Source organism: Lepisma saccharinum, chromosome 4 (genome assembly GCF_977018435.1).
Source record: "Lepisma saccharinum chromosome 4, izLepSacc3.1, whole genome shotgun sequence".
Taxonomy (NCBI): Eukaryota; Metazoa; Arthropoda; class Insecta; order Zygentoma; family Lepismatidae; genus Lepisma; species Lepisma saccharinum.
The window spans coordinates 114,770,823-114,797,262 of record NC_139232.1 but is presented as its reverse complement, the minus strand read 5'-3'; the positions used below and the strand labels follow the sequence as shown (position 1 = coordinate 114,797,262).

The following is a 26,440-nucleotide window of genomic DNA, read 5'->3' as shown; positions in this document are numbered from 1 at the left end:
TTTCTTCAAATTTAATTAGTTATAAGCAATGTAAGTTAATTTGGGAGTTGGCCAAATTGGTTCCACATACAAGAAGAAATGACCAAATTGACCCTAGCGCCTATGACCCTACTTGGGTTCATCCACCAAGACATCTGCTTCGAGTCTCCGATGTCTTGGTGGAGCCCATTCAGGTTCTACCGCCCACAAGTGCGTTCCTTCGCCGATCCAGCGAAGGTAAGAATTATGAAGAGCGACCCTCTATATATAACCGTCAGCTCACTGTTGGTCACTCCTTGACCTAGTTATTTTCATGCAATCACCTACGTTTAGTGAATTTTGCCTTCTTTCTGTTTGATCTGTTAAATAATCCAGTCAATATAAATATACTTACATAGAATAATCTGGTTTTGTATAAGTTTAACATATAATCCTAATATAGTTTGATTCTCAGAAATATAGTTCCCGCTACATTTATATAAATCGAAGTCTAGTTAGAGTTGGTCTGTAAATATTGGATATGTAAAAGGCAAACTGAATTTTAGTTATAATCCAGAAATTGTCGATAATTTCCGTTCCTTTTGTAGCACTAGTTGCATATTTTTAAAACTTTTTATGATAGCAAACCAAAATGCAGTCTATCCGAGGTACCCACCAAATGAACAACATAAAACCAGAAACCAGATTCATCATCGTTGCCAACATGGATATCATTATTCGAGGTACTTTCACAAACACTGAATTGATTTTGAAACATGAAAAAATTACATTGTCCTAAATAGAGAAGAGTACCCATCATGCGTGTACAAATTAGATGCGATCTTCGACACTTACAAAAACAGATTCCCCACACAAGAAGACAGGTTCAGATCTATAAACATTTAGAAGAACTTTACTTCACCTTCGAGGGCAGTGGAGAAAACATAAAAGTGGAAATCACCAACATCGCTGGTGGAGTCACCCTCAACTTTAACCAATGGCAAAAATTTCTCTCTTACTACAAATCCCTCAGCATCGGCTAAATCGTAATCCCTATGTGACTTTTGCTCTTTGGTAGAGTATTTTTCATATATGTAAATTTGATATATTCTATATTTGTATATTAAATAAAAATAAACTTAAAAAACTTAACTTGAGTGTTTTATTTGAATCCAAAATATATATGTAATCTAATGAAAATGATTTAAACTTTATAAATATTATTTCTAAACAGTCACAATTCAACATATAAGTTGTTCTTGCAGGCTAATAAGGCTCTGGCGTGTGGGCCTATGCCTCCTACAATCCTCTGTAAGATTCGTGTTGTCCTGTGAGTAATCAATATACATAGTAAGCCTAAGCTTTAAGGTTCAATCAGTGGATTTTAGTCCTCATAGACATATAGTGATTGTAGTTAAAATACGGCTCGTACAACTCCTGGTATTAAGTCAATCACTCAAAAAAAACAAAAAAAAACGGTAATACTTGAAAATACTTGAATGCAGGCTTTAAAACTAAATAACAACATAGAAAAACATTTCTTTTTCACAAATCTTTATTATTTGCACTAAAATACATTACACCTTAATATTTTTATTATTGTACCAACATACAAGTCTTTGAACATTTCTGAATGCGCAACCTTGTTCAGCTGGGGGAGAAGTATCAGAATGATACTTGCACAATCCTCCTTGAAACATATACAAATTCTAAGGGATGGACAGTTTACAGTTTGTAAATCAACAATGTTATCAATATTAAACAAATCTTTGATAATTTGGGATTTCCTTTGCAGAAAAATGTACCACCTTGACAGTTCAAGTTCCTAACTGCTCTCCGACATAGTATATTTCACATCCACAAGGAATATCATACATTAATGCATGGAGATTGTCTTTAACCCAGCGCGATTCTTTGTTCTCATTGAAATAATCGGGAAACATCACAAGCGCATAATACACAGTGTCCAAATTTGTAGAACTCACACAAATCTCACGCAATATAAATTTTCTATTATAAATAAATCCTTGTACATCAATAATGTATTGCACCATTTCGCTGTTATTAGTCAGTCTCTCTTTATTCAACTCTCACAAAAATCCTGTGCTACCATAAGTAAGCTCTGCTGAGCGTATAGAATCTATAAGAGTTTTCACTAGTTCGATATTGTTTGAAATTTCACATAACACACTATAAAAAGCTTTGTATCTGTCTGTACCTCGTGTGCCGTCAAAGCATCCGCAACATCCTCATGGTTAGTAATATAAAAATCAAAAATATTTTTTGTATTGTCCTGATCCTGCAAATAACACTGGATTCTCTCGCACATCCACTCAACACAATGCTGGCATTCATACAAACGGCTTTCCCCTTGGCAAATAGAAAAACATTCGGAAATCAGAAATTCATCTTTACAGCATACGCACTCGCACTCATAAAAATGGTTGCCTACATTTAGATAACAACCCCTGCATATAATATACTTGCTAGGTGTATACCTCTTCAAAATCTCCAACACAGAATCCTTATGGATAACATCTGAAATCATGTTACTCATGCCCTTGTCGGTTACTTCGTTGACGTTATTTCCAGTAATAGATCCTTCCACTCACAGGTACACAAATAAGAACACCTGAAAAATAGAAACATAGTTGTAGTACTTGTTTATATTACGCATATTCATTTCTGTATTTACTTTTCGTTTCTTTGTTTTCTGGATTATATTATATTTCAAAAACTAGTGGAGAAATATGCATTCCAATGGTAAAATCTCTTGCGAGGTACTCACCGTAGTGTGGTTAGCCTTGTTTGTGGAGGTTGAAGACGCCATCTTTCACTAATGGTCCCTTTCAGTCACACATACAAAATTAGAAGCATCTGAAAAATAGAAATATAGTTGTAGTACTTGTTCACATTACGCATATTCTTTTTGGTTTGTATTGACGTTTTCTTCGTTTCAATATTAGCATTTACATATTATTTAAAAACACGCTACATAATAAAAATCATTTACCTTAATTATAGCTTCTCTTGAGTTCTTTGTCTGAAACTCACGGCCAATAATCACAACTTGATGTCTTCTCTGACACAATGCTTCACAAATACTTCTCAAAATAGCTTCTGCTTGCTTTTACGCAGTTTTTATACCTCATAAGCAAAAACTGACGCCTTCTCTGATTGGTTGAAATAAAATCAACGCGTTTTCTAATTGGATGAAATAAAACCGACGCGTTTTCTGATTGGTGGAAATACAAACGACACATTTTCTGATTGGTTGAAATATTCTTAACATTAGTTCATCCAAAAACCTAATAGTTATTATCCAAATGCATTAACAAATACACCCTGAAAATAGTTTGAAATATTATACACACCTTAGAACTTTGTAATATCGAATGTGAAATACAAAACGCAATAATAGAAAATTTAATACAAAGATTTAAAAAATCTCTTTGTAAGTCCAAATTGCAACAAAAATGTTGCCTGAATAGTTAAAATTGTATTATTAGAATAAAAAATTACATAAACTTGAGAAATAATAAATTTAAAATTGATAAAATGTCTTTGTGAGTAAAATATAACAAACAAAATGTTGTCTGAATAGATGAAATTGGTTATTTGAATAATAATAAGCCTAAACTTGTAAAATAAAAGGGTAGAACTTGACAAAACACACTTTTGCATCCAAAATATAATTGAAAACTTCTTGAATTGACGAAACACACTTCGTGTGTACAAAGTTTAATTCAAAACACATTTAAAATGTGGTTATTTGAGTAAACTTAGAGAATAATCCTGTAAACTTGGAAAATATATCTGTCTGTCTGTGTGTGTGTGTGTGTGTGTGTGTGTGTGTGTGTGTGTGTGTGTGTCCAAAATGTAATAAAAAACACGTTTCAAATCGTGTTATTTGAGTAAATATTAGGCTAAACTTGTGAAATAAACAGATAAAAAGTTAAAAACTCACACTTTGTGTGTCGAAAATATAACTAAAAATCTTTCCTAAACAGATAGAATTGTGTTATTTGAGTAAAAAAAATAGGCATAAACTGTAAATAATAAATTAAAAGTTGAAAAAATCTCTTTGTAATACAAAATATCCTGAATAGATGAAATTGTTTATTTGAGTAATAATAAGCCTAAACTTGTGAATAAACAAATAGAAGTTGAAAAAACACACTGTGTGTGTCGAAGATATAACTACAAGTCTTTCCTGAACAGATTGAATTGTGTTATTTTGGTAATAATAAGCCTGGACTTGTGAAATAAACAGATAGAAGTTGAAAAAACACACTTTGTGTGTCGAAGATATAACTAAAAGTCTTTCCTGAATAGTATAAATAGTGTTATTTTGGTAATAATAAGCCTGGACTTGTGAAATAAACAGATAGAAGTTGAAAAAACACACTTTGTGTGACTAAGATATAACTAAAAGTCTTTCCTGAATAGTATAAATAGTGTTATTTTGGTAAAAATAGGTATAAAATTGTAAATAATAAATTAAAAGTTGTAAAAAATGTCTTTGTGAGTCCAAAATTTAATAAAAGTGTTGCCTGAATAGTATAAATAGTGTTATTTTGATAAAAAATTAACATAAAATTGTAAAATAATAAGTTAAAAGTTGAAAAAAATGGATGTGAATCCAAAATTAATGAGAAAATGTTGCCTGAATAGTATAAATAGTGTTATTTTGGTAAAAATTAACATAAAAATTGTAAAATTAATAAGTTTAAAGTTGAAAAAAATGTCTGTGAATCCAAAATTTAATGAAAAAATGTTGCCTGAATAGCATAAATAGTGTTATTTTGGTAAAAAATTAACATAAAGTTGTAAAATAATAAGTTAAAAGTTGAAAAATTGTCTTTGTGAATCCAAAATTAATGAAAAAAATGTTGCCTGAATAGTATAAATAGTTGTTATTTTGGTAAAAAATTAACAAAGTTGTAAAATAATAAGTTAAAAGTTGAAAAAAATGTCTTTGTGAATCCAAAATTAATAAAAAATGTTGCCTGAATAGTATAAATAGTGTTATTTTTGTAAAAAATTAATATCAAGTTGTAAAATAATAAGTTAAAAGTTGAAAAATTGTCTTTGTGAGTCCAAGATTTTATTAAAAAATGTTGCCTGAATAGTATAAATAGTGTTATTTTGTAAAAATAAGGATAAGCTGTGAAAATGTTTGACATAAAGTCAAAAGTTTGGTAAAAAATAAACTCAAATTAAGTTAAATAGCACACAGTAACATACATTTACTACCTAAATCAATCCTAAATCAATAATCAAAGGGTCCTAGGTTCGTTACCCCGTGATAAAAGCAAATGGTGAAAACTGTAGGCCCCGTCCCTGATAGCTCTCCCTTCTTCATAGTACAGATAAAAAAAACGTGCGCTAAAGCGGCCTGTGCGTTGGGGCAACCCTGAGAGGAATATTAATTGGCGGCGGAAACCAGTTCTACAAGCGACGCATAGCTTCAGAGATTTGACCAATGCTGCGCATTCCAGACATCCTTTGTTGTCTGGATCTATCCCTCCCCTGCCCTACAGTATTGCATACCTTTCTCCTGTTCTTGCGTACTGGTTAACCTTGGAAAAACCGGTTCTGAAAATCTACCGACGCGTTCTCTGATTGGTCAATTGGGTTCGTTCTTTGTTCTGTCGTTGTGACGTCATTTGACCTTGAACGCACACTCCCCAAATTCCTTTCTCCTCTACCTTCACCGCCGAGTCGAGATTCTGAGACAGTATTCTGTCTGTCGTCTGAGACCATCGTCTTTAATACCATAATAACATACATTATTACATAGTACTAATTAATAACGTTACATATCGCGGGTTCGAGTACCGGGACCGTCTTCTTTCGTACCATTACCACCTTTCATAGCGGTTCATAAACCATAAACTCTTATTTTCAATATTATAAACATTAATATTAACATTTTATACATTACATACTTTGCAGTAATGAATATAAAACCATATGCATAGCGTTTAGTACCTCTAATTACCTGCTATATACATATTTTTCATAAAATAAATAATTATATATTCATAAAAAGTTATAAACATGCAAATACATAAATGTAAAGTACTCTAAGTACGTGCAAATGAGTTCTAAGTACGTGCAAATTATTTAAAACCCGTGCAAATTAGTTATAAGTACGTGCAAATTAATTGCGAATATTAAATAGCGACCGAGCTTATCTAATTCCGATACTACTTATCCTGAATAAAACATTGCTTCCAAAATTTAGCTATTGTAGGGTACATAACTCCAATCCTCCAGATTTATCATCAAACACGCTAGGAGTATGAAACTGTACATACCTGTAGAAGAAAACTTCTTAGCTAGTTCGTTCCAGGCTTTGTCCTGTTCATCTTTTGAACTGTAATCAGCGGATGTTATGTCGTATAAACATTTGTGAGTTTCAATAACTTGCACAATTTTTTTATTAAATGACTCACTGTCCGGGAGAGGCATATTATTCACGAGAAAAAGAAGAAATCATGTGCACTTATCTCAAAATGTTTATGCTTGATCTTTCGCTTTCCTTTCCAGTGTGGATAAAGCAAAGACCTGAACGCTAGAGTATTCTGTCACATTGAGTGACCTACTTTGGATTGACGTACCTCCAAGCGCTTGCTGTTTCAAGCAAAGGCAGTCACGTCCTAAACACAGTCTCATTACATGATATTGAAGGCAATTTACAGCCGATAACTGCACAAATAAATTTAATAAAGGCAAGAGGACGTTGTGTTTAAATCTTGAAAAATTTTACATATTTGTGCTTTATTATATCAAGAAATTAGAGGTTCAAAAGCATTGTAATGCCGCTGTTTGAGCTCTTTTCAAAGTTTAAATATAGCTCGTTGGAGAGAAGCATTCATTGCGCATGCCCGTTGAGGCGACACGGTGCACGGTATTGAGAAAGCGGCACAGTCCGAGAGGCACGTAAGCTGGTAAGCGACATGCGGCACGTGCATCTTGCTGAGTTTCTTCTGTTCGAAAGGTTGCATTGATTACTGAGTGTTCGTTTGCAAGCGACACGTGTCTCATGTCGCATGTCACGTGTCTCTTCGGTGTGAATTCTCCCTAAGAGCCTCTACCGACAACGTTAGGGTTTAAACAGCTTTAGGATTAAAGTTGCATGAGCAAGAAGCATACCATCCCGTTTCTCTTGAAATTCTAGCCAATTTTCATTTGTAACATGCTCATTTTCTCATTTACAAAACTGAAGTTGTGGAAGTTGAATCCATGGCCTATCTGGTTTCGCATTCCCTGCATCATATTTCGGTACGTTTTTTCGTACTTCAACAACATCCACATTATAGTGGAACCACAAGCAAAGAAACCTGCACAGACCTGCGACTCCTGTGCACCGTACTCCTGCGGGGAGGGGAAGGGGAGTGTTGACCATGCTTCCTTATGGCCCGAGCTAAACGGAAGAAGGGAAAGCTGTGCGGGGACTTTTCGTCCAAAGGTTTTTTCTTTGTGGTCGCTCTATAGATTGATATTGATGTTTCCATATTTATGGACCACCCTGTATTATAAGCTGTTTACGTGAACTGCATTCAATATGACTTATGGAATGCCAATCAATAACATTATATGTACATAAATATACCTGAAACTAAAGGTTTGATGATTTTCGATGAAAAAAGGTCTAATTCTTTATTCAGATTTATTCATATATCATTTTCATTTGTATTACAATATTCCTCTCTATTTACAATAAGAGATTTGTAGCAGATCTTCTATTCAAAATACCATCCATAATGCAAATACTCGCTGTAAAGAGAAAAATAAAAAGTATTATAAAACAAGTTAACATTTATATCCGTCAGATTTTAGTAGCCTAAGTACTCTGTACAACGTCGATAATATTTTATTTGAAAATGCACCAACGTGCCAGATATACAATAGCCCTCAATGCTAGTTTAAACCATCTCGATATAGCGTACCTATACAACTAATTTCGGGAATCAAAAACTCATATAACAATACATGATTCAAATATTTGCTGACAAAATAAATTAAATAATGCTACATTTTTGTCCTCTAAATAATTTATATTATTTTCTACAAACGAATTAAAAAGAAAATCGTACTATTGTATAAATGTATTGTTTAGAGACTATTTTGTACGTAAACCCTTTTATTTGGTTTGATTTAATTTTTGTTATTTAGCGTCGCTTTGTGAATGCCTGTTACGATGAGGCCGAGTGATGACATGATGAAATTGATTAAAGAACATTCATAGGTTTAAAAAAGCATGGCATGGTGTGAGCCAGTTAGGCACAACATGATCATGGTCGATGGTTGATTGTGTCATGAAAGCTATCTTTAATTGTTTGAATGTTTATATAAGCGTAAGTTAACAATGTAATTTGTTGGTAATTATTAGCAACGTTGAAAGTTCATCCTGGCGTTGCGTAAATTTTGAGTCTGTGAAAATGATTTGGTACTACCTCCATGTGATGCCGGATAAAAAGTAACGGAATGAAGGAAAATTAGTGCTAAGGGAAATTTGAAAATGTTGTAGTTTTAGTGATTGTTTCCAGGCATTGGGGTGCACACGCGGGGCACGCAAATGCCACCCCCAATCATGGAGTCTGCAGATTTCTTTCAACGGAGGGACAAGAAAGGTATTTTCCATGGGGAATATTACCTCTATAATATCGTTGTCCCCTCAAAAACCACCACAAATTCGAAATTATCGCATTTCTGCATTTCCATTATAGTAATTAATGTAAGTTACTATGACTGAAATCAAATTATACCTGTGAAATATATACTTTTAGATTGACATTCGTTTTCTAAAGGGGAGATGTGGCTATCCTTGCCCCCCCCTTTCCAGACGTCCATGCCCCAAATATTATTATACTTTCATCTAGAAATTTAGGGTAGAGGAATCTTATCGTAGGTATTAAGCGATACTATTGCTCTTAAAGAAAATGAAGTATTTTCAAGCCGATGAAAGTTCAAAACAACTACGGGGGAAGAAGGTGCAGTGGCGCACACATAGGGAGCAGGGCATTGCCCGAAACCTTGGATGGAAATCAATTTTAAGGGGGTAAGGGGGCAAACATTGAACTAAAGAAAGAAAGGTTGCAGAATCTAGGAGTAGCAGGACAAAAGGATACTCAAGATGGATTTAGTTTTCACGTCTTCCTTGCATTATTTCTTCCAGACGGCCAAGGGCAGCTGCACTGCAGGGGGGGGGGGGGGGCACACATGGGCAAATGCTCCTCGATTTCTAATTTTACAAATAAAGTTACATTTCGTAAAATTTTCGTGCTCGCTGCATTCCCAATACCTGCTTTTTTCTTACAGTCTTGTCAAGTTCAGAGCCGTAGCTAAAAAAATTCTTGATCACTTCGCTCGCAATTTCCTTTCTGTAATGCATTGTAAATTACCAGAGAGAGAGGGAAGGAACATCAACTAAGTACGTCAGACTATTGCAAATAGTTTTGTCTTAAATGCATGAACAATTGTTTGAGGGAGAAGACGTGCACACATTTCAGAGACAATTTGTATATTTTTTGCTGTTGGTTTGTTATGGGGGAGCATGAATTCATTATGTAATGTATTTCAATAATATATATATGTAAGTTATATACGTATAATAATAATTCCGTTATTGTTATTACTATTATTATTTGTACGTTTATCCGAGAACTTGCCCTCCCCCCACACAAAAATACGTGGTAACGCCTCTGAGGGGGTGCATTATTTTCTATATAATTGAAAGCTATTCCGGTTCGTTCTCTGGCAAATTTCTATAATTAACACTCTCACATGCTTTACGTATGTACAATATCACACACACCTAAAAGTGTGAGATAAAATGAGGTTTTTCTTTCCCGACTGAACTTTCAAGGCTTTTGCCCCCCCCCCTAATCAGAGGGTCTGTGCACGCCTGTGTTTTCAGGATAATTATTGTGTGTTTACTTATGTGTTGAGTGTGAAACTTAATCGTTACGTTGTATTATTTGAATCTTGTTGAATTAATATTTCGTTTGCACGAATGTGCGGAAGAGACTCTCACAGGAGTTCGAATCCCAGCCTGATTATGGAAGTTCTTTGTGAGTGTCTCTTCATCAATTTCATCATATCATCATTCGTACTATTCTTCACGATTAGCCAAAAGTGAAAGAAAAGCGAATTAAAATAAACCAAATCAATCAAGCAATCAAACAAATTTAATTACAATTACGGACATGACTTTCACAATACATTAAATTTTCTACTATTTTCCGGATATAATTAAAGTTGATTGATTTGGTGTTTTAAGTCCACTTTATGCACAGTAAGGCTAATCGTGGAGCTACAGCTTAAAGTGGGATCCGAACCACTATGTTCCTCCACCGGGTATCGAACCCGGGATATGATTAAAGTAAACAAGCCAAACCAAGTTACTATTATTAACGAAGATTGAAACCTTCACATGAAGCTAAGCTAACCATTCTTTTTAGAGCTTCAATTAAGTAATTTTCATTTTTTTACTTACCTTCTATTTTATTGGTTCGTTCCCGCCTTGTTCTGACTTGAAGGGACTTTCTGTGGACATCCTCTTTTGTCACACACTGGTAATCCTCCCTCAGAACACTTGCATTTGTTGCAATCGCTGTAGAAAGTCTCCCCCGGTTTGCATTCTAGGAATTGCACATGAAAAAATAAAAATAATTACACAAGGAATATGAGTGATATAATTTTGTGATTCATGAGCGTTGTGATTTGATATTTCATGTGGTGTAAATTTGGAGCTCAGAAATTTTACAGAAATCGAAAATACTAACTATGCCCATTGGACTTCGTTACATGGAATTCTTACAAGGAGATAAGAAAATACAATAAGAATGCAAAAGAAATAATTAAAAATTGGAAAAATCAGTAAATCTAAAAAAAATTAATCTAAAATTTAGATCATTTCATCCATTAAGGGATATCTCATTACAGCCTATTTTTCTAATTTGATATTAGTGTTATTTTATGTAAATAATTTACTTACTCTCAGCACTGCTTGCAAACGTTAGGAGGCAACATGAAATGAAAATACAAAGCAGTATCTTTCTGGAATCCATTGTATTATACAACTGGAAAGAAAAGAAAATATTATTAGTTTTTCCATTCCATATTCGAGATTTAGTGTAGAATTATGGTATGATAATGAGTATGTCACGTACACAAAATGCATTGTTGTTGTTTGAGGTAGAGGATTATAAATGGCAGCATGCAAAAAGAACGACGCATATATTTGATGATACATAAAGCAGTTTAGAAAGTGGGCCAGAGATGGCAGCACTCAAGAAGACGTCTGCCGTTGTGAAAGGAGAAGGAGGAAAACGCTGATGTGGTGAAATAATGATTGTAGATTGCGATGCCTTTTCTTTTGCGGCCCGCAAAGCCATTAATGTATTTTTATTAAAATACGATCTATTTTTACTGAAGGAACGGAAGCTCTGTGAAGAAAGACAATATCACAGGTAGAATTGATTTTTCAGTCGATAATCATCATCAGAAGAATCTAAAGTGACGTAACTTTCTCTTCACACCATGCATTCCACCCCTTCGCTATGCGGAATGAACTCGTCCGGTTCCGCGAAGGCTTCACCTTTGGCTTCACTCTTTGCCTTTACAAACAAACTGCAGAGCGGCGCTACACATATCTGTTTTACTATGCACGAAGTACCAAGAGATTTTTAATGTTCCAACTCGGATTGTACTGTGACTGTTTGTTAAAGTTTGTGCAAATATCGAAATGAGCCATATAAAATGAGCAGCATCCAGCTGTTTAGCAATGCTCTTGGAGTTAACATCGAAGAACAATAAGATTCTCTCCAACTTGAATTGTGTGATTTGCAAGGCGATGTGTTCCTTCAAACTAGGCAAGAAAAGGAGCCAGAGTTTTTCAAATACCTTTCAAACGAAAGCTTTCCAAACCTTCGTAGTTTTGGGCAAAGAATGACATCGATGTTCGGTAGCACATACACGTGTGAAAGTGTTTTTTCTTCAATTAAGTTCATCAAGAACCGCTACAGAAGCCGACTGGACGATTCTTCTGATCTCAGATCCTTCTGAGACTTTCAAATACAGAAATTGAAGTGAATATTCCAACTTTGATAAAAGATGCAGATCGGCCTCAATTTTCACATTGAACACTTACTATGAAGGATTCTTATTTGTATGATGTGTTTTTCATTTATTTCAATTCATCCATAAGTATAGGGGTTTTGTGAAATAAATTGTAAATATACAATTCTGATTTTTGAATCCATTGTTTTATTGCCTCATTTAAGAAATTTAGATCATGCGAAAGTTTTTGTGAAATAAATTGTAATTATACAATTCTGATTTGTGAATCCATTGTTTTTATTGCCTCATTTAAGAAATTTAGATCATGCGAAAGTATTACATTTTCAGTTACTTACAATTTTTGTAATCTTTAATCCCCCTCCCCCCAAAAAATGCGGCCCGCCAATCAAATGCTGGATATAATTTTGACCTTTGAAGTTGGAAACCACTAGTCTGAAGTAGACGGAAGGTCGAGAGGAAATAATATTTATGACAAGAGGGATGAAACGTAACTGGTGAATGACACTTACCGCTGTAGTTTTTTTTCCTATGGCGCTTCCAGACTGTCAACGTGTCCTAAACTACGAGCTCTCTGTATCCGGTGCCGACTATATGTCCTCGCAGTAAGTGACACATTCGCCTCGCTTGCATGCTCCTCTGCGACAAACGATCAAAACCTTTTGTTAGTCTAACGGAAGAGCGTTCGTCGTTGGGAGATAGCTTTGTTAGGGGGTTCATATTTGTCGCTCGTTTCACGGATGTTGTGCACACCTGCCGTGTAATAAATCTTCAATTGTTCTTTTCTCTCGTTGTGTTTTTCTGCAAGTGCGTTGCTACGTGTTTTGCGAACAGAGAGGTTAAAATACGCTGAAGATGGTTGTTTTGCGTCGTTAGTTTCTACTAGATAAATCTATACAGTCTTGTAAGAATTGTCTAACAAGTAAAACCTTTGTTGTGTATAATAGTACAGTGGGATGCATGAGTATTATCGAGCAAATTGTCCATCACTGTGTTTATTTTATTCGATTTACACAATGGGCGTTTCAAGAATTGAAACGAAACATCAAACAATCCGGTGACAACCTTTGCACTAGCATACGTACTAATGTTTAATAAGTTTAAATACTTATATGAAGAACTCGCGACCGTGGCGATGATATATTAAATCTATGTAGCAATAAACAAGTTATGCACTTTCTATAATGTAGTTTAATTTTCTTGCTTTGCAGATAAAATCAACTGTATCGGAAAGGATGACTTTCTCTTCCATGTTAGTCCTCTGCCTAAAAGCAGGAACGTTCAGCAATGGTGGTAAGTATTTACATGTAATAACGCTCTATCTATCATAAAGCATGCATCAGTGTTTGAAAGTAACAAATACTTTTTGTGAAACGAGTAAAAAAATAAAGTTTTACTTTCGGTTACTTTTCTGTTCATTTCAATTTTGTATTACGAGTAAATAATTTACGTGTCGTAATATTTTTAAAATGTAAAAACATCAAACAATCTGCTGAAAACCTTTCCACTAACATAAGTCAAAATGTTTAATAAGTTTAAATGCTTTTACTGATTTTGCATGGTCATCAGTAAAAGCAAGGAAGAACCCACTTGAAGTTCATTCACACATCACGTTCTAAGACCTGTAGCTTATCCAGAATTACTTTTAAGAATTTACATTCAAGAGACTACGCTCTTGATGTAGATACGTAGATAACACTCGTGAGATGAGTTTAGCTGATTGATACACTCTGTGTTAAATGCTGCTTTCGAGACTGAAAGGCCAGTGTCTCAAAGGTACAGATTTAGTTTACATCAAAATGCTGAACCTGGTTTAAAACAATCTAATCAATAGGCCTACTACTTTATTTGCACAATAAAACTTTGCCAGAGAAAAGTATGTATGCATTTTGAAGCTTTTCCTATAATTTTATTTTTAAAAAATGATAGTACTTATTGCCACAACATATGACAAAGTTTAAGAATTAGCATCCGATTTACCCCAAAATAGCTATACAATCGTCAAATGTCTAAGAATTAGTGAAATAAATTTTAAATTCTTATTGTACAGTCAACGAAGTTATTAATAAGGTGTGTTTTCTAGAACGTATATTGATACACTTGTAAGTTTAATTGTATATTCTGCAAATATGCTGTATAAAGAAACAAACTGTCGGAGTACTAAGTGAGGTGAGTGTATAGTGTGATTTCACATATACATATACGAATAATAATGTGATGTTAGTAACTTAATTCATGCAACGCAAGAACGAATCACAAATTCAGTCGCATTATGTAATAAGTTCTTAATGGTTTGCATATCAACGCACTGGAGCCGTTTTGATGTTTTCTTAAAAAATATATTTATAAAATCAATTGTTCTCTTGATGAACAAAGCTGCTTAGTAGTAGTATGCGTAAAACAGTTTAGAGAGGTAGTTCTCAACGGATGTGCCGCGAAATTTTTCTAGACTTTGTGGTATTGCTGGTAAAAATGGTTAATAATTTAAATATTACCAATTATTGATTTTGAAAAAGGAGCCAGAGAAAAATATCCAAGATATCGAACATATTTATTCTACAGAGGAATTATTGGCTTACGTAAAATATTTCAGTTATTAGCGAGGAACTTGAGCTTGCCATTTCTTACACAAAAGTTTAGCCAACTAGTACGTTAGTGTGCCGCAGAGACTCACTAGATGGATAGTGTGCCTTGAACAAAGAAAGGTTGAACATCCCTGCTCTATAAGCTTGAATATTCTTTGTTGCACTTATGAATCATACAGCTTGTGTTGTTTGTGACATTTTTAACCATTTTAGGAATGTGGTAGACATTCGTTCTTTGATTTTTCAAGGAACAGGTATGCCAATGTGCTCACAACCGCACAAAACTATATATTTTTTTGTTACAACATACCTGAAAGGAGAAAGTGTAGTCTCTGTTGTCAATGCCAAGGTTTCGAACTAATTCACTCACTCCTGCGTGCCCTGTGCCTTATCACAGATTGCAAAATATTACCTCGCATTTTTCTTAACTGCAACTTAGCTAATTGCATGGGTGTGCTTAAATTATAAGCAGTTCTTGATTGTGCTTCACGACATGGTTCACCTATTACTCCAAGTGCACCGTCTTTGAGTTTCAGAATGATAGCACAAACAAATACCGTAATGGGCAGATGTTTGGAAATTGGCTGCGTTTTACGCCAACGATCATGAACACATTGTTTATGATCATATATTCGAGCTTTTAGAACTGTGCGTAGTGCAGCGAAAACACACGTACCTATACTCTATCCTGGAAATCTCTGGAGTAAGGCTGTGCATAACGGTAGAGTATGGTGAGAAAGCGTGTAGGCAGAGCGAAGTAGCACACGCTGCTACCAAGACTGTGGCTGCACTCACTCTCACCCCTCCACGCAATCCCGTTCCCTCACACGCGTTCATTCTTCGAGCCCTCTCGAGTCACTACTTGCGCAGAGACTTGCTTTCGTTCGCGCGCTCGGAGATTTTCGGGACAGAGTATACATAACTAAAGGAGCAAGAAATATTACTTATCTTCGAGGAGAGATTTTGTTGCACTTTAAAAATAACTCTCTGTCTGTCACGAACGAATAAATATTTAAAATAGCAACGAAACTGAATTGCGATTCGTTAATTAAAGACAGTTGATTACATTGGATCGTGTCTACATTAACTCAGATTTGTCTAAATTTTATGTATATTTTAGTAGCATATTTGGTCAACCTGTATCTTATCGCCGACCTCTGTGGAGTGGTTAACACAACGCGCTACGACACCAGAGGTCACAGGATCGAATCCCGCCCTCCCTGGGCATGGATGTTCTTTGTGAGTGTCCTTTCATCAATTTCAGCCTATCATTATTCATCCTCATCGCCGCGATTATCAAAAGTGACAGAAAAGCGACGCTAAATAACAAGAAACAAGCATGTAACTATTTCCAGTAGAAACGTTCCCAGAAAACTATTGAAATTTCCAACACAAGAGCACCACTTTGTATTTGTGGTTTTACTATTTAAATGAATGTTTCTGCAATCTTACGTTTACAGGCAAATCATTTTTTACGAGACATGTCACACGTTTGAAAGCGTAGCTTAAATGTTACCAGTAAATAATTCATCAGTTGGTAACATATCAGTATCACTTTAGTAGTATACGTTTTATTGAGAGTTGTGATACAGCAATTGCATATTATTTGTTTGTAGTTTTCTAGATATTATTATTAGTTTATCTAATTTTTATTAAGCCAGATATCCAGTATAATAGTACATGGATTTTGTACTGAAATTATCTCAAATAATAATAATAATGTGTTCACATTTTACCATTATTTTTTATTTGTCCGTAAAAATGCCAGACGATGCAACAACATTGATCTTGTAACATTTTATTAGCAACCGTGGGATATAAATTACCAGTCTTTCTCCACTTGGTTATTTAGTTATTGTAAATTTAACATCGGTCAGTTGATGGACGAGCATAAAACTTTAGTGCAGATGGGAATATCACTTCCTGTACATGAGCAAGAGTTGCAGCATTCTTTCCATGTTTCTCCATTCTTGCAAGATTCTCTATGTCCACAATCTGCAACATAAAATTGATGAGCTTTATTAAAATATATGTATTTATCAGAGGTTTAATGTATTTAATTGTAATATTTAATTTGATTAAAAATTTTACAGCACCATGCCACAAAGAAAGCATCATGGTTTTTATAAACTAATATTCGTCTCATATCTTATCGTAACCTACGTAACCTCGTAGTATATCTGCTGTTTGTGAAAATTGCAACACCCAGAAAGAATGGCCCGAATGAATCTAAACTCGGAGGATGTGTAGAACAGGGTACCAGCAATAAGTGATTAGAATTGCAGAGAGATGGCGTAGCAGCGCCCTCTCTTGTGTGACCGGAAAGGTCAGGGTTACTCCAAGCTCAGTCAGTGAAGAGACGTCCAACGAAGTGGAAACGTGAAAGCAAGTGACGGTATGCCTCGTCGAGGTCAAAGGGCGCAATATTAGCATGTGAGTGAGTTCGAACGGGGCAGAATGAGCGGCCTCCGGGAAGCGGGTTTGTCATACCGTGACATTTCGGCTCGTACAGGACATACTGCTACGACAGTGATGCGTGTGTGGAACCCGTGGATAGAAGAGGGGTCGTACGCAGCGACGAGCGGGTACTGGACGACGCAATGTGACCAGAGCACGGGATGACCGCCATCTGATCCGCATGGCTGTAGCGGACCGTACGGCTTCGTCCACAATGTTGGATCGACGCTGGAGCACTGCAACGGCTGTGAACCTGTCTGCGTCGACGGTTCGACGCCGTCTGATGCAGGCTGGACTGGTGGCACGCATGTCATTGCGTCGGCTTCCATTGTCCAGAAACCACAAACGCCTCGGACTGTAATGGGCACGTGAACGTCGTCGCTGGCGTGGTGAGTGGCAAAATGTAGTGTTTTTTTACGGACGAGTCCCACTTCAACTTGTCCTACCGTGATGGCACATACGTGTTAGACGCTACCGTGGTGAACGTAATCTGGCAGCCTGCATTTTTGAGCGGCATAGCGGACATACGCCAAGTGTGATGGTTTGGGGCGCCATTGGATACAACATGCGATCTCGCCTCGTATATTAAAGGCAATCTGAACAGCAACCGCTACATAAGGGAGGTTTTAGAGACCGAGGTACTGCCCCTCCTTCAGGCAACTCCACATGCCATATTTCAGCAGGACAATGCCCAGCCACATGTGGCGAGGAATGTGCAAGCCGTCTTCGAAGAATGGCGGGTACCACTTCTTCTCTGGCCTGCACGTTCGCCTGACATGACGCCCACCGAACATGTCTGGGATATGGTTGGTCACGATCCTCCAGCAACCACTGTTGATGCTTTGTGCTTTGTGGACTCGCATACAAACCGCGTGGTGGGAGATTCCCCAGCAACACGTCCAGGCCCTCTTCGATTCCATGCCACGACGTATAGAGGCTCTGTTTGCAGCACGTGGGGGCTTCACTCCATACTGAATTCCCAAGGTCAGAGATCATGTACAGTTCTGTAATCCTAATCATTTGTGTATTGGCATGTACGTGCCTAATCTGTGGTATAAAGTTAATTTAAATTACATGTATCCTTCTTGGCGTTGCAATTTTCACAAACAGCAGTGTAGTTGCAAATAACCCTGAAATTGAAAAGAAATAAACTGCAATTACTGTATTCTCAGTTTACAAGCGATTTATTGCTTTTATGTAAATTAATCTTAACTTCCGCCGGGGGTGTCAAAAATAAAACAGAACTATGTACACGATACCGTATTTTTGACATTGTATTTTGGAAAAGCTTGATTGGGAACTCAACGTACATGAAATTTGAACTAAGTCTTGAAGCTTTCCTGCGACGAATGATGAAAGGATTCTCTCGAGCTATCGACCAGGCGAGTTGTGGAAAGGATTCCAAACTTTCGTGTGGTAAGTGTTTCACACCTACCCTGAAGATGAGAGTGACATGAATGAAATTTGTCTTCGTATTCTTACGGCACATTTGCGAAATGCTCGTAAGGAAAATTAATGTTAAGATTCCATTGGATAATGTGAAATAATGTTGTGAAGACTCACAACAAAAATTTAAAATGCATATTTCTAAATACCTTGAACATGTCAGAGAATCGTATAGCTGGCAAGGATTCCCTTCTCGTAACCGTTATGTCGTCATTTAAAGTTCTTGTGGTTCGCTTTAGCAGTAACTGATCGCTCGTTCAACGTGCGTTTTTTTAAAAAAATGAATGTGCTATATTTATTGATTGATTGATTTGCTGTTTAAGTCCACTTTATGCACAGTAAGGATAATCGGGACTGGACCTACAGTTTAAAGTGGAATCCGAACCACTATGTGCCTCCACCAGGTATCGAACCAGATACCCCTTGAATACAAGGCAACGACGACTACCACTGTGCCATCGGGGAGGCCTGCTATATTTATTTATGTTCTGATTGGTTATGCAAAAGTATTTGAGAGAAAGAGACGCCGGAAACTCGCTTTCCTGTCTCTTATTTTAGTTAGAAGTTGTGTGTAGAGTATCAACTGATCACGGCTGTCGAGCATTGTATCTGGGTCGATGAATTACGTCTGTTGGCTGTTAGTCTTTATGTCAAGAATGATTATCATCAACTTGTGTTTTCGATTAAGATTGATTCATGTTATTATGAAAGTTATATAAAGGTAAAATATGCATATAAGTATATAGAAGTGTCAAATCTGGAAGACTTTTTTTCATGACAGATGTCTTGATATCTAGTGTTTCTATTCAAGGAGCCAGGCCCCTAGCCAGAATATTTTTTTCGGGGGGGGCTCAGCCCCAATCAGCAGCCGTCATCTAAAGGCGAAAAAAGAGGGGGTAGAAGCTCTGGGGATGAATTTCTCAGTATATTACAACTTATTATACAAGATGTTTAATCCTGTTAAGGAAGTAAAATTAATTACCACCATACACTAGTTTAATGAGATATTTGAAGTATTTCTGGAGGATAGCAATTCAGCCCCCGAGCCCTCCCGCTGGCTATGTGCCTGCAAAGAGCAATGAAAAACCATTTTTTATATTTCTTGACTCCTTTATTTCTCATTAAATACAAACTAAGGATATTAATTCATAAGAGACGTGTTAAGGTGTGCTTTAAATTAACAAGTAACTGGAAGGTGAGTCACATTTCTCATAGCGAACCTTCTTAAATATAGGAGTTAAATAAGAAGATCCAGATGTTATTCACTAGCTCATTTCGTCCCCACAGTACATCAAGGTGCACACAGGAATTTCATTCTCGGTGCATGTGCACGAGTTGCAACACTCCTTCCATGCTTCTCCTAGTTTACACGTTTCTCTGTTGCCACAATCTGAAAGAAGAACAGTTAGCGCGTGTGTTGATTAAGACGGTGTCCCGTTGACCCCTTTTTTACGTTCAAGGGCGAGATGATAAGCACAACTTAAAAATTATAAGTCGGCGTGGCTTATGTGGTTGTGTCCCCTGGTGAGAACTGAAACAATTTAGCTTCATTCAAGGATACTGGATCCTAGTATTGAGTCCAAAATATTCAGAAGAATATGTATCATGTTTTTTTTTTGTGATAGCCACAGGTTCAACCACTAATGGCGAGAGTACTTACTAGCAATATAATCATCATTTTGATAATAATGGGGTTTAATGATAATTATGAACATTTATTTGTTCAAAAATACGACCAAATATAATATATATTGAGGATTTCTTCCAACATTTAATTTGAGAATTAATTCTAATATATTTATTATATATTTATATTTTATGAAGAAATTATACTATTTCTTCTTTCAACTGCAGTCTTCACTTCCTTCTTGTCCCTTCGGGGGGAGGGACTATGTAAGAAACAGGATATTTCTTCTATAGTGTCTTTGTAATTTAGTCTCCTTTGTTGTTTTAAAATAAACTATAGCCACTGTTTTACCCAGAAACACATAGCATTAGACCAGTAAAACTAGGTCCATAATTGACTCCATATATACTCGTATATTGCTTGCACATAGCGACGGACGAGTAATCTCAAAATAGTGCATTCCCAATCACTACAAAGCGTTAATGGACATTACAAGTTTCTGGAAGCGAACCAGAGGAAACAGAACAGATTAATGCTCACCGTAGCCACATTGTTTCAAATTCACCAATGGGCAGGCCTCCGCTACGACGCTAGGGGTCCCGGGTTCGAATCCCGTCCTGTGTATGGATGTTTGTGAGTGTCCATTCATCAATTTCATCATATCATCACTCATCCCCATCTTCGCAAATTAGCCAAACGTGGCACATGAAGCGAAGTAAAATAAAGCAAATCAATCAATGAATTCACCAATGGCATGTAGTGTGCTTTTCCGATCTTACACTAAATGTCTGTGTTTATTAATATTGAAAGAAATCTTACCATGGGAGAGAACGCCCACAATGACCAGAAGATAGAAAATAAGGATACATTTTGCTCCCATGATTAGAGCTCTTGGATTACTTCTTTTCGAATTTTCTGAAAGAGAAGACAAAGGGTTATATCAGAACAAAAATACCGACAGTCACTACAAATTATGAACGTCAAATTGTGTAAGCTTACGTTTCAAATCTCTATGCTTATGACTTGTCTGGATATAGGGTCTGCGTTATACAAACTACTTTTGGAATTGTGCTTTTCGTTTGGAAAACTGTAAAACTTATCTATTTTAAAATGCTACAAGACTTGCCTTTGCATTCTTGTTATTTGGTTTTGTTCGTCTATCTCAAGACGATGAGGCAGAGTGATGATTAGATGAAACTGATGAATGGAAACTCACAAATAAAGGCGATGCCCAGACTAGGGCTCGAACACGGAAATGCTTCAAGAACGTTCAGAAGAATTTATTGTACGCGCTGCTACACGTATATTTTTATAGTACTAGTGACGTTGTGATGAATAAATCAGTATTGCTTTAGTTCAGTAAATACAGTATTTACACCAATCACAGTTTTATGTTGATCTTGTTTTTCTGACGAAAGGTGAATTTGTCATTTTTATACAGTAATTGTGCTATATAAATATCGATATTTTGGCTCCTTTTCCTTCTAAATCAAATAATTAAATGTTGCATTTTCAACACTTTTTAAGTACTGCGGTGGTCTACTCCAGGACTACCACGCGGGAGACCCGGGTTCGATCTAAGATCGGAACTTTCTGAACCTCAAATCAATGGGTACTTGGGGGCAACGCTGGGGGGTAAATGCGGCCGGAGCGTGGTGCTTATCACATCACCTCCGAGATCGAGAATGTGCGGAGTCCTATCCCCACACCCCCTATATGTGCCTTCATGGCACGGTGCTGTATGCACGGGGAACTTTACCTTACCTTAATTATGTAAAATAATTTAATATTGGAATATGTAGCTAAAAATAGCATTCTATGGTGTAGTTATGGGCGTATTTGTAGAAGTTCCATTGTCTGCAGATAATTTCTATCGGCTCATTATACGGTCTAGCGTGCCAGTAAAGACCTTTGTAAACTTTCAGTAATACCATGAAATTGCTGCGAGGGTTATTTTCAGTGATACCAAACATGTTCTGTCCGATATGGGTCAAGAAACCCCATCGTTATTTCTCAAGTCTAAAACGTAAGAGCTACTCATATCCTCAACTTGAGGAAAGAACTTATTCTACAGTGGGATCCATGAGAATTACGTGCAAATTGTACATTACCATTTTCATTAATTTTTCTCTTACATCCTGTGTGTTTTTAAGCCATGGATTTTTTATGTATGCTGGTGCAGAAGTTGTCAACAGCTTGTTTTGAGTTTTACTTTAATTTTTGAAGCTCTTATTGGGTCAAATAAAGTTCACGAACATGGTGATGGGCAATTTGCACGATAATACTCAAGAGTCCCACTGTACAGTGGGATCCATGAGTATTACCTTGCAAATTGTCCATCACCATGTTCGTGCACTTTATTTGACCCAATAAGAGCTTCAAGAATTAAAAGAAAACTCAAAACAAGCTGTTGAAAACTTCTTCACCAGCATACATAAAAATCCATCGCTTAAAAACACATAGGATGTAAGAGAAATATTAATGAAAATAGTCATGGACAATTTGCACGATAATACTCATGGATCCCACTGTACGTGCCATCATCTCTTGTGCTTTTTTGACACGACACGTTGTTTTATTAGCGTTTCTTGCACATAAAACTTTCTTTCCGTAATATATCGACTGTTTTCGACTATTTTTTCTGCTGTTATTCACCGAATGAAGACTATCTAAAACATTCTAAATACTGTGTAAAAACAAGTGTTATTTGTCTATAAAACACAGTAATTGTTGTTTCAGAAGTTGATGAAATATCATATTTTTTCTGACCTTGAAAACAATGCAAAACCTGATTGTAGCATGTTTCTCTCCAATTAGAACCAGAAAACTTGTTCTTATGTTGCATTTTCTGCCATTTTGACTTTTAGATCATTTTACAGTAATTTTTTTGCAGTCTTTATTGCATTTTCTTCATTTTCAAGGTTTATTTTTATTCTTCCCTGTTGTTTCGTGAATTTAAAATGCATTTTTTTGCAAACTTTTTGTATTTAAATTTCCTGACATGGTCTTTTTAGTTAGCAAGTTCGCCGTAGTCAATGGAAATGCACAATAGTATTTTTAACTAAAAGTTTGGCAATGTATTATATAATTCATTTTGTTACATTTTGTTACATTACAGGAACATTGACAACATTATAATGTGCATATATCGTAAGTGAAAGATATGTGTATAACTTTTTGCTGGCGTAAGATACGTTGGAAAATCCTTCGTCACTTCATTTCTCGTGAAATTCTAGCCTGATTTGATATATCACATTACCCCCTTTCCTTTGAAATTTTTGCGTTGAATTCAATATGGCGGTCAACAATATGCCGGACCTGCGCTTGACACACACGGCTAGGGATCTCCCTGTGCCTAACCTATTTCTTTCATGACCAATTATACCCAGGATAACTCCTTCACATTTTATAGGGAGTGTTAAGGGGCATTTGACTCTTCATAGTTCATGTAATGGGGCTTTTATCAGTCACATAGTTACACATATTATTTAATATGCACATTATAATGTTGTCAATGTTCCTGTGAGCACACTCGTTGACGTCTCTCACACTCGCATAGAACATTTGGTAATGTAGCATGTGCAACAACATCGCAAGCAGCAACTATGCCTTCTCTCAGATGGTCAATATCAGGGACTTTTAGTGCATGCACCATTCTCTTCAAATGTTTCTGAAGGTAAAGTCCTCCTAAGATGTTAGATCTGGGGAATGTGCAGGCCTTTTAATAGATCCCCGTGTGCCCATCAATCTACCTAGAAAATTACCATGAAGAAATTGCAAAAATGTCCACAGTGGTCACACTCTGTCCTGTTTCAAAACTCTCGAAAAGTGCCATATCCCGTAACCAAAGGTGAAAAAACCTGTTCACTTAACAAATCCAAGAAGCCCTCACCATTTAAGGTTCCGTTGTTGAATATGGACCAACCATTTCCGTTCGCCATACAATATACCACATAATTAGCTTACCAGCAACAACCATTCGACTGAGCAAATCACAGGTCTTGCATATTATTTTTATTAACTTCACCGTGAACATAAAAATTAGCCTCGTCACTGAATAATTTTTCATTCCAAAGGAAGTGTCACGTAATTGTTTGAGATACTTTTCCCAATATTCTTCACTATTCAACTATTTGGTGAATGTAGCTGATTAAAATCATATGCAATGGTACGTATAATACTTTCTCTCCCAAGATGTCAGCGTGATCTCGATGAGTTCCTAACACGTTAGGAGCATTCCAATGCTTTGTTTTTAACACCTCGGAAAGGAGAAAATGGTTACAAGCATGCAGTAATAAATTTTTGCTGGTTAAATATATGTTGGATAAACCTTCGTCACTTCATTTCTTGTGAAATTCTAGCCTGATTTGATATATCACATCACCCCCTTTGAAATTTTTGCGTTGAATTCAATATGGCGGTCAACAATATGCCGGACCTGCGCTTGACACACACGGCTAGGGATCTCTCTGTGCCTATCCTATTTCTTTCATGACCAATTATACCCAGGATAACTCCTTCACATTTTATAGGGAGTGTTAAGGGGCATTTGACTTTTCATAGTTCATGTAATGGGGCTTTTATCAGTCACATAGTTACACATATTATTTTGTATCTTCTGATCCCATTGCAGTCCCATAATGATTTTTTGATATGTTTTATAGTATGGAATGAGGGACCAAATATATTTTTTTCACGACTTTTGGTGATGACATGTTTTGAGATATTCAAGGTCAAAAGTCAAGGTCACGTGACAAAATTATATTTGTATCCAAAGGTAGGCTTGTTATATATCACTGGAAAGCTTATTCAATTCCCTGTACAATAAGCTTTATTTGAGCTTCCTAGGCAAAATAGTGGCGGAGTTACAACACATTTAGTATAGCTAAGTGCGCTCAAAAAGGGCAATTTCTGCAAACTTTGACCTTGAATAATTTAACAATTACAAAACGCACGAGACTAAAACTTTTCATAGTTACTAAGTTCCATGCATAGTTTCAACTCCCCAAATTTCATGAAAATCGGAGATGGTCAGGTTAAAAATTGCACATATCTGTGTTGATTTGGCATGGAATGACTCAGCTCCTGAATACATGAGAAACATTAACGAAAATGTGTTACATGTATGATGCTTAAAAAATATAGCGAAGTTTGACGTCACTTGTCTGTGAAGCATATATCTCACTCCGCTGCTCTCCATCATGGAAATTAAAAACAATAATAATTTATAGATTAATTAATTTTGTTAGTTACACTAATTCTACTTTTCGTAGAATTCCCCAACTCATTTACCTGATATTCCTTCACTCGTACACCGTTGACGCCGGACTGTATACTAACTGCCAAGTGAGCACGAAGTTGTTTATCAAAATATTTATTGACTGGAAGAAAATTAGCTGCATGTGCGCTTATGGCATTCCGCGAATATGGAGTAGGACATGTCCTGAACAGGCACCGGTTATCTGTGGTGGAACGTTCAGCCGATTGCGGGACTCACCAATAGTTTTTGCAATTATCCGCGTCAGCGCTGATAGTGAAATCTGGTCGAGCGTGTTATCAGGCCCATTTTCGTCTTGAAACTCGAAGGACATGTTCTTGAAATTAGGCGTGTGCTTTCAAGGTCTCTGGAATATAGTTCTTACTTCCTTATCTTCAGTCAGCATATGCGAGATTTTTCCTTCTATTCTGCTATTGAGAATGATTTCTTCATCTCAATTTTTCGAATATACGTGGGTCGTTCAATATATAACTTTCCCTATGCTGTAAAAAAATATTTTAAAGATACATTAGAAAACTATACATACACGTGGTGTAGGAGGATCCTTCCTCACTTCACCACATAAACCCGATAGAGATTCAGGCATGAGTCCCACCGATGCACCAATTTGTCCATACCCTTTGCAAGAAAATCAGGGCTCTGGCTATTGAGCACTATTCTCATATTACGCTTCACTTCTTCATCTGTTTTGAAACGGTAACCTTGCAATTCAGACTTTGACACCGGGAAAAGATGGAAATCACTCGGCGCTAAATCGGGACTGTATGCAGGGTGGGGCAGCCGTTCCCACCCCAATTCTTCAATTTTGTGTTGTGTTTGCACTGCTGAGTGGGGGCGAGCGTCATCGTCAAGAAGAATGACACCAGCAGACAGGAGACCTGGTCGCTTATGTCGAATACGTTTTTCAGTTTATCCAATGTTTGACAATAACGGTCAGCGTTAATTGTTCTTCCTCGTTCCAAAAATTCCATAAGCAGAACGCCCTTAGCATCCATGCTT

At 36.3% G+C, this 26,440-nt stretch overlaps 1 protein-coding gene and 2 long non-coding RNA genes across 5 annotated transcripts in view; 1 reads left to right on the top strand and 2 right to left on the bottom strand.

Annotated features, from left to right (window-relative positions):
* The window catches only part of LOC145986511 (uncharacterized), a 29,735-nt gene extending 17,026 nt beyond the window's left edge, over window positions 1-12,709 (bottom strand). Inside the window, exons 1-4 of the mRNA XM_083120599.1 lie at window positions 12,561-12,709; window positions 10,967-11,051; window positions 10,475-10,610; window positions 6,282-6,340 (exon numbers count right to left, since the gene is read on the bottom strand). Of these exons, the coding sequence (XP_082976725.1) occupies window positions 6,282-6,340; window positions 10,475-10,610; window positions 10,967-11,039 (268 nt within the window). The 5' untranslated portion in view covers window positions 11,040-11,051; window positions 12,561-12,709. The remainder of the gene's footprint in view (window positions 1-6,281; window positions 6,341-10,474; window positions 10,611-10,966; window positions 11,052-12,560) is intronic.
* LOC145986814 (uncharacterized) overlaps window positions 1-26,440 on the top strand; it is a 268,487-nt gene that overhangs the window by 188,962 nt on the left and 53,085 nt on the right. The window contains exons 1-2 of one of the 2 annotated variants that reach the window (XR_014441613.1): window positions 12,850-12,919; window positions 13,260-13,341. This is a non-coding gene — a long non-coding RNA (uncharacterized LOC145986814). Of the gene's footprint in view, window positions 1-12,849; window positions 12,920-13,259; window positions 13,342-26,440 lie in introns of those variants that run through there. The other variant, XR_014441612.1, reaches the window with a different exon arrangement.
* Window positions 16,252-25,538, bottom strand: LOC145987351 (uncharacterized). 2 transcript variants are annotated; one of them, XR_014441657.1, is made up of 3 exons: window positions 25,456-25,538; window positions 20,983-21,078; window positions 16,252-16,628 (listed from the first exon to the last, which is right to left on the bottom strand). It is a non-coding gene; the product is annotated as an uncharacterized LOC145987351 (long non-coding RNA). The 2 variants fall into 2 exon arrangements; XR_014441658.1 differs by lacking the exon at window positions 16,252-16,628 and adding an exon at window positions 19,702-19,926.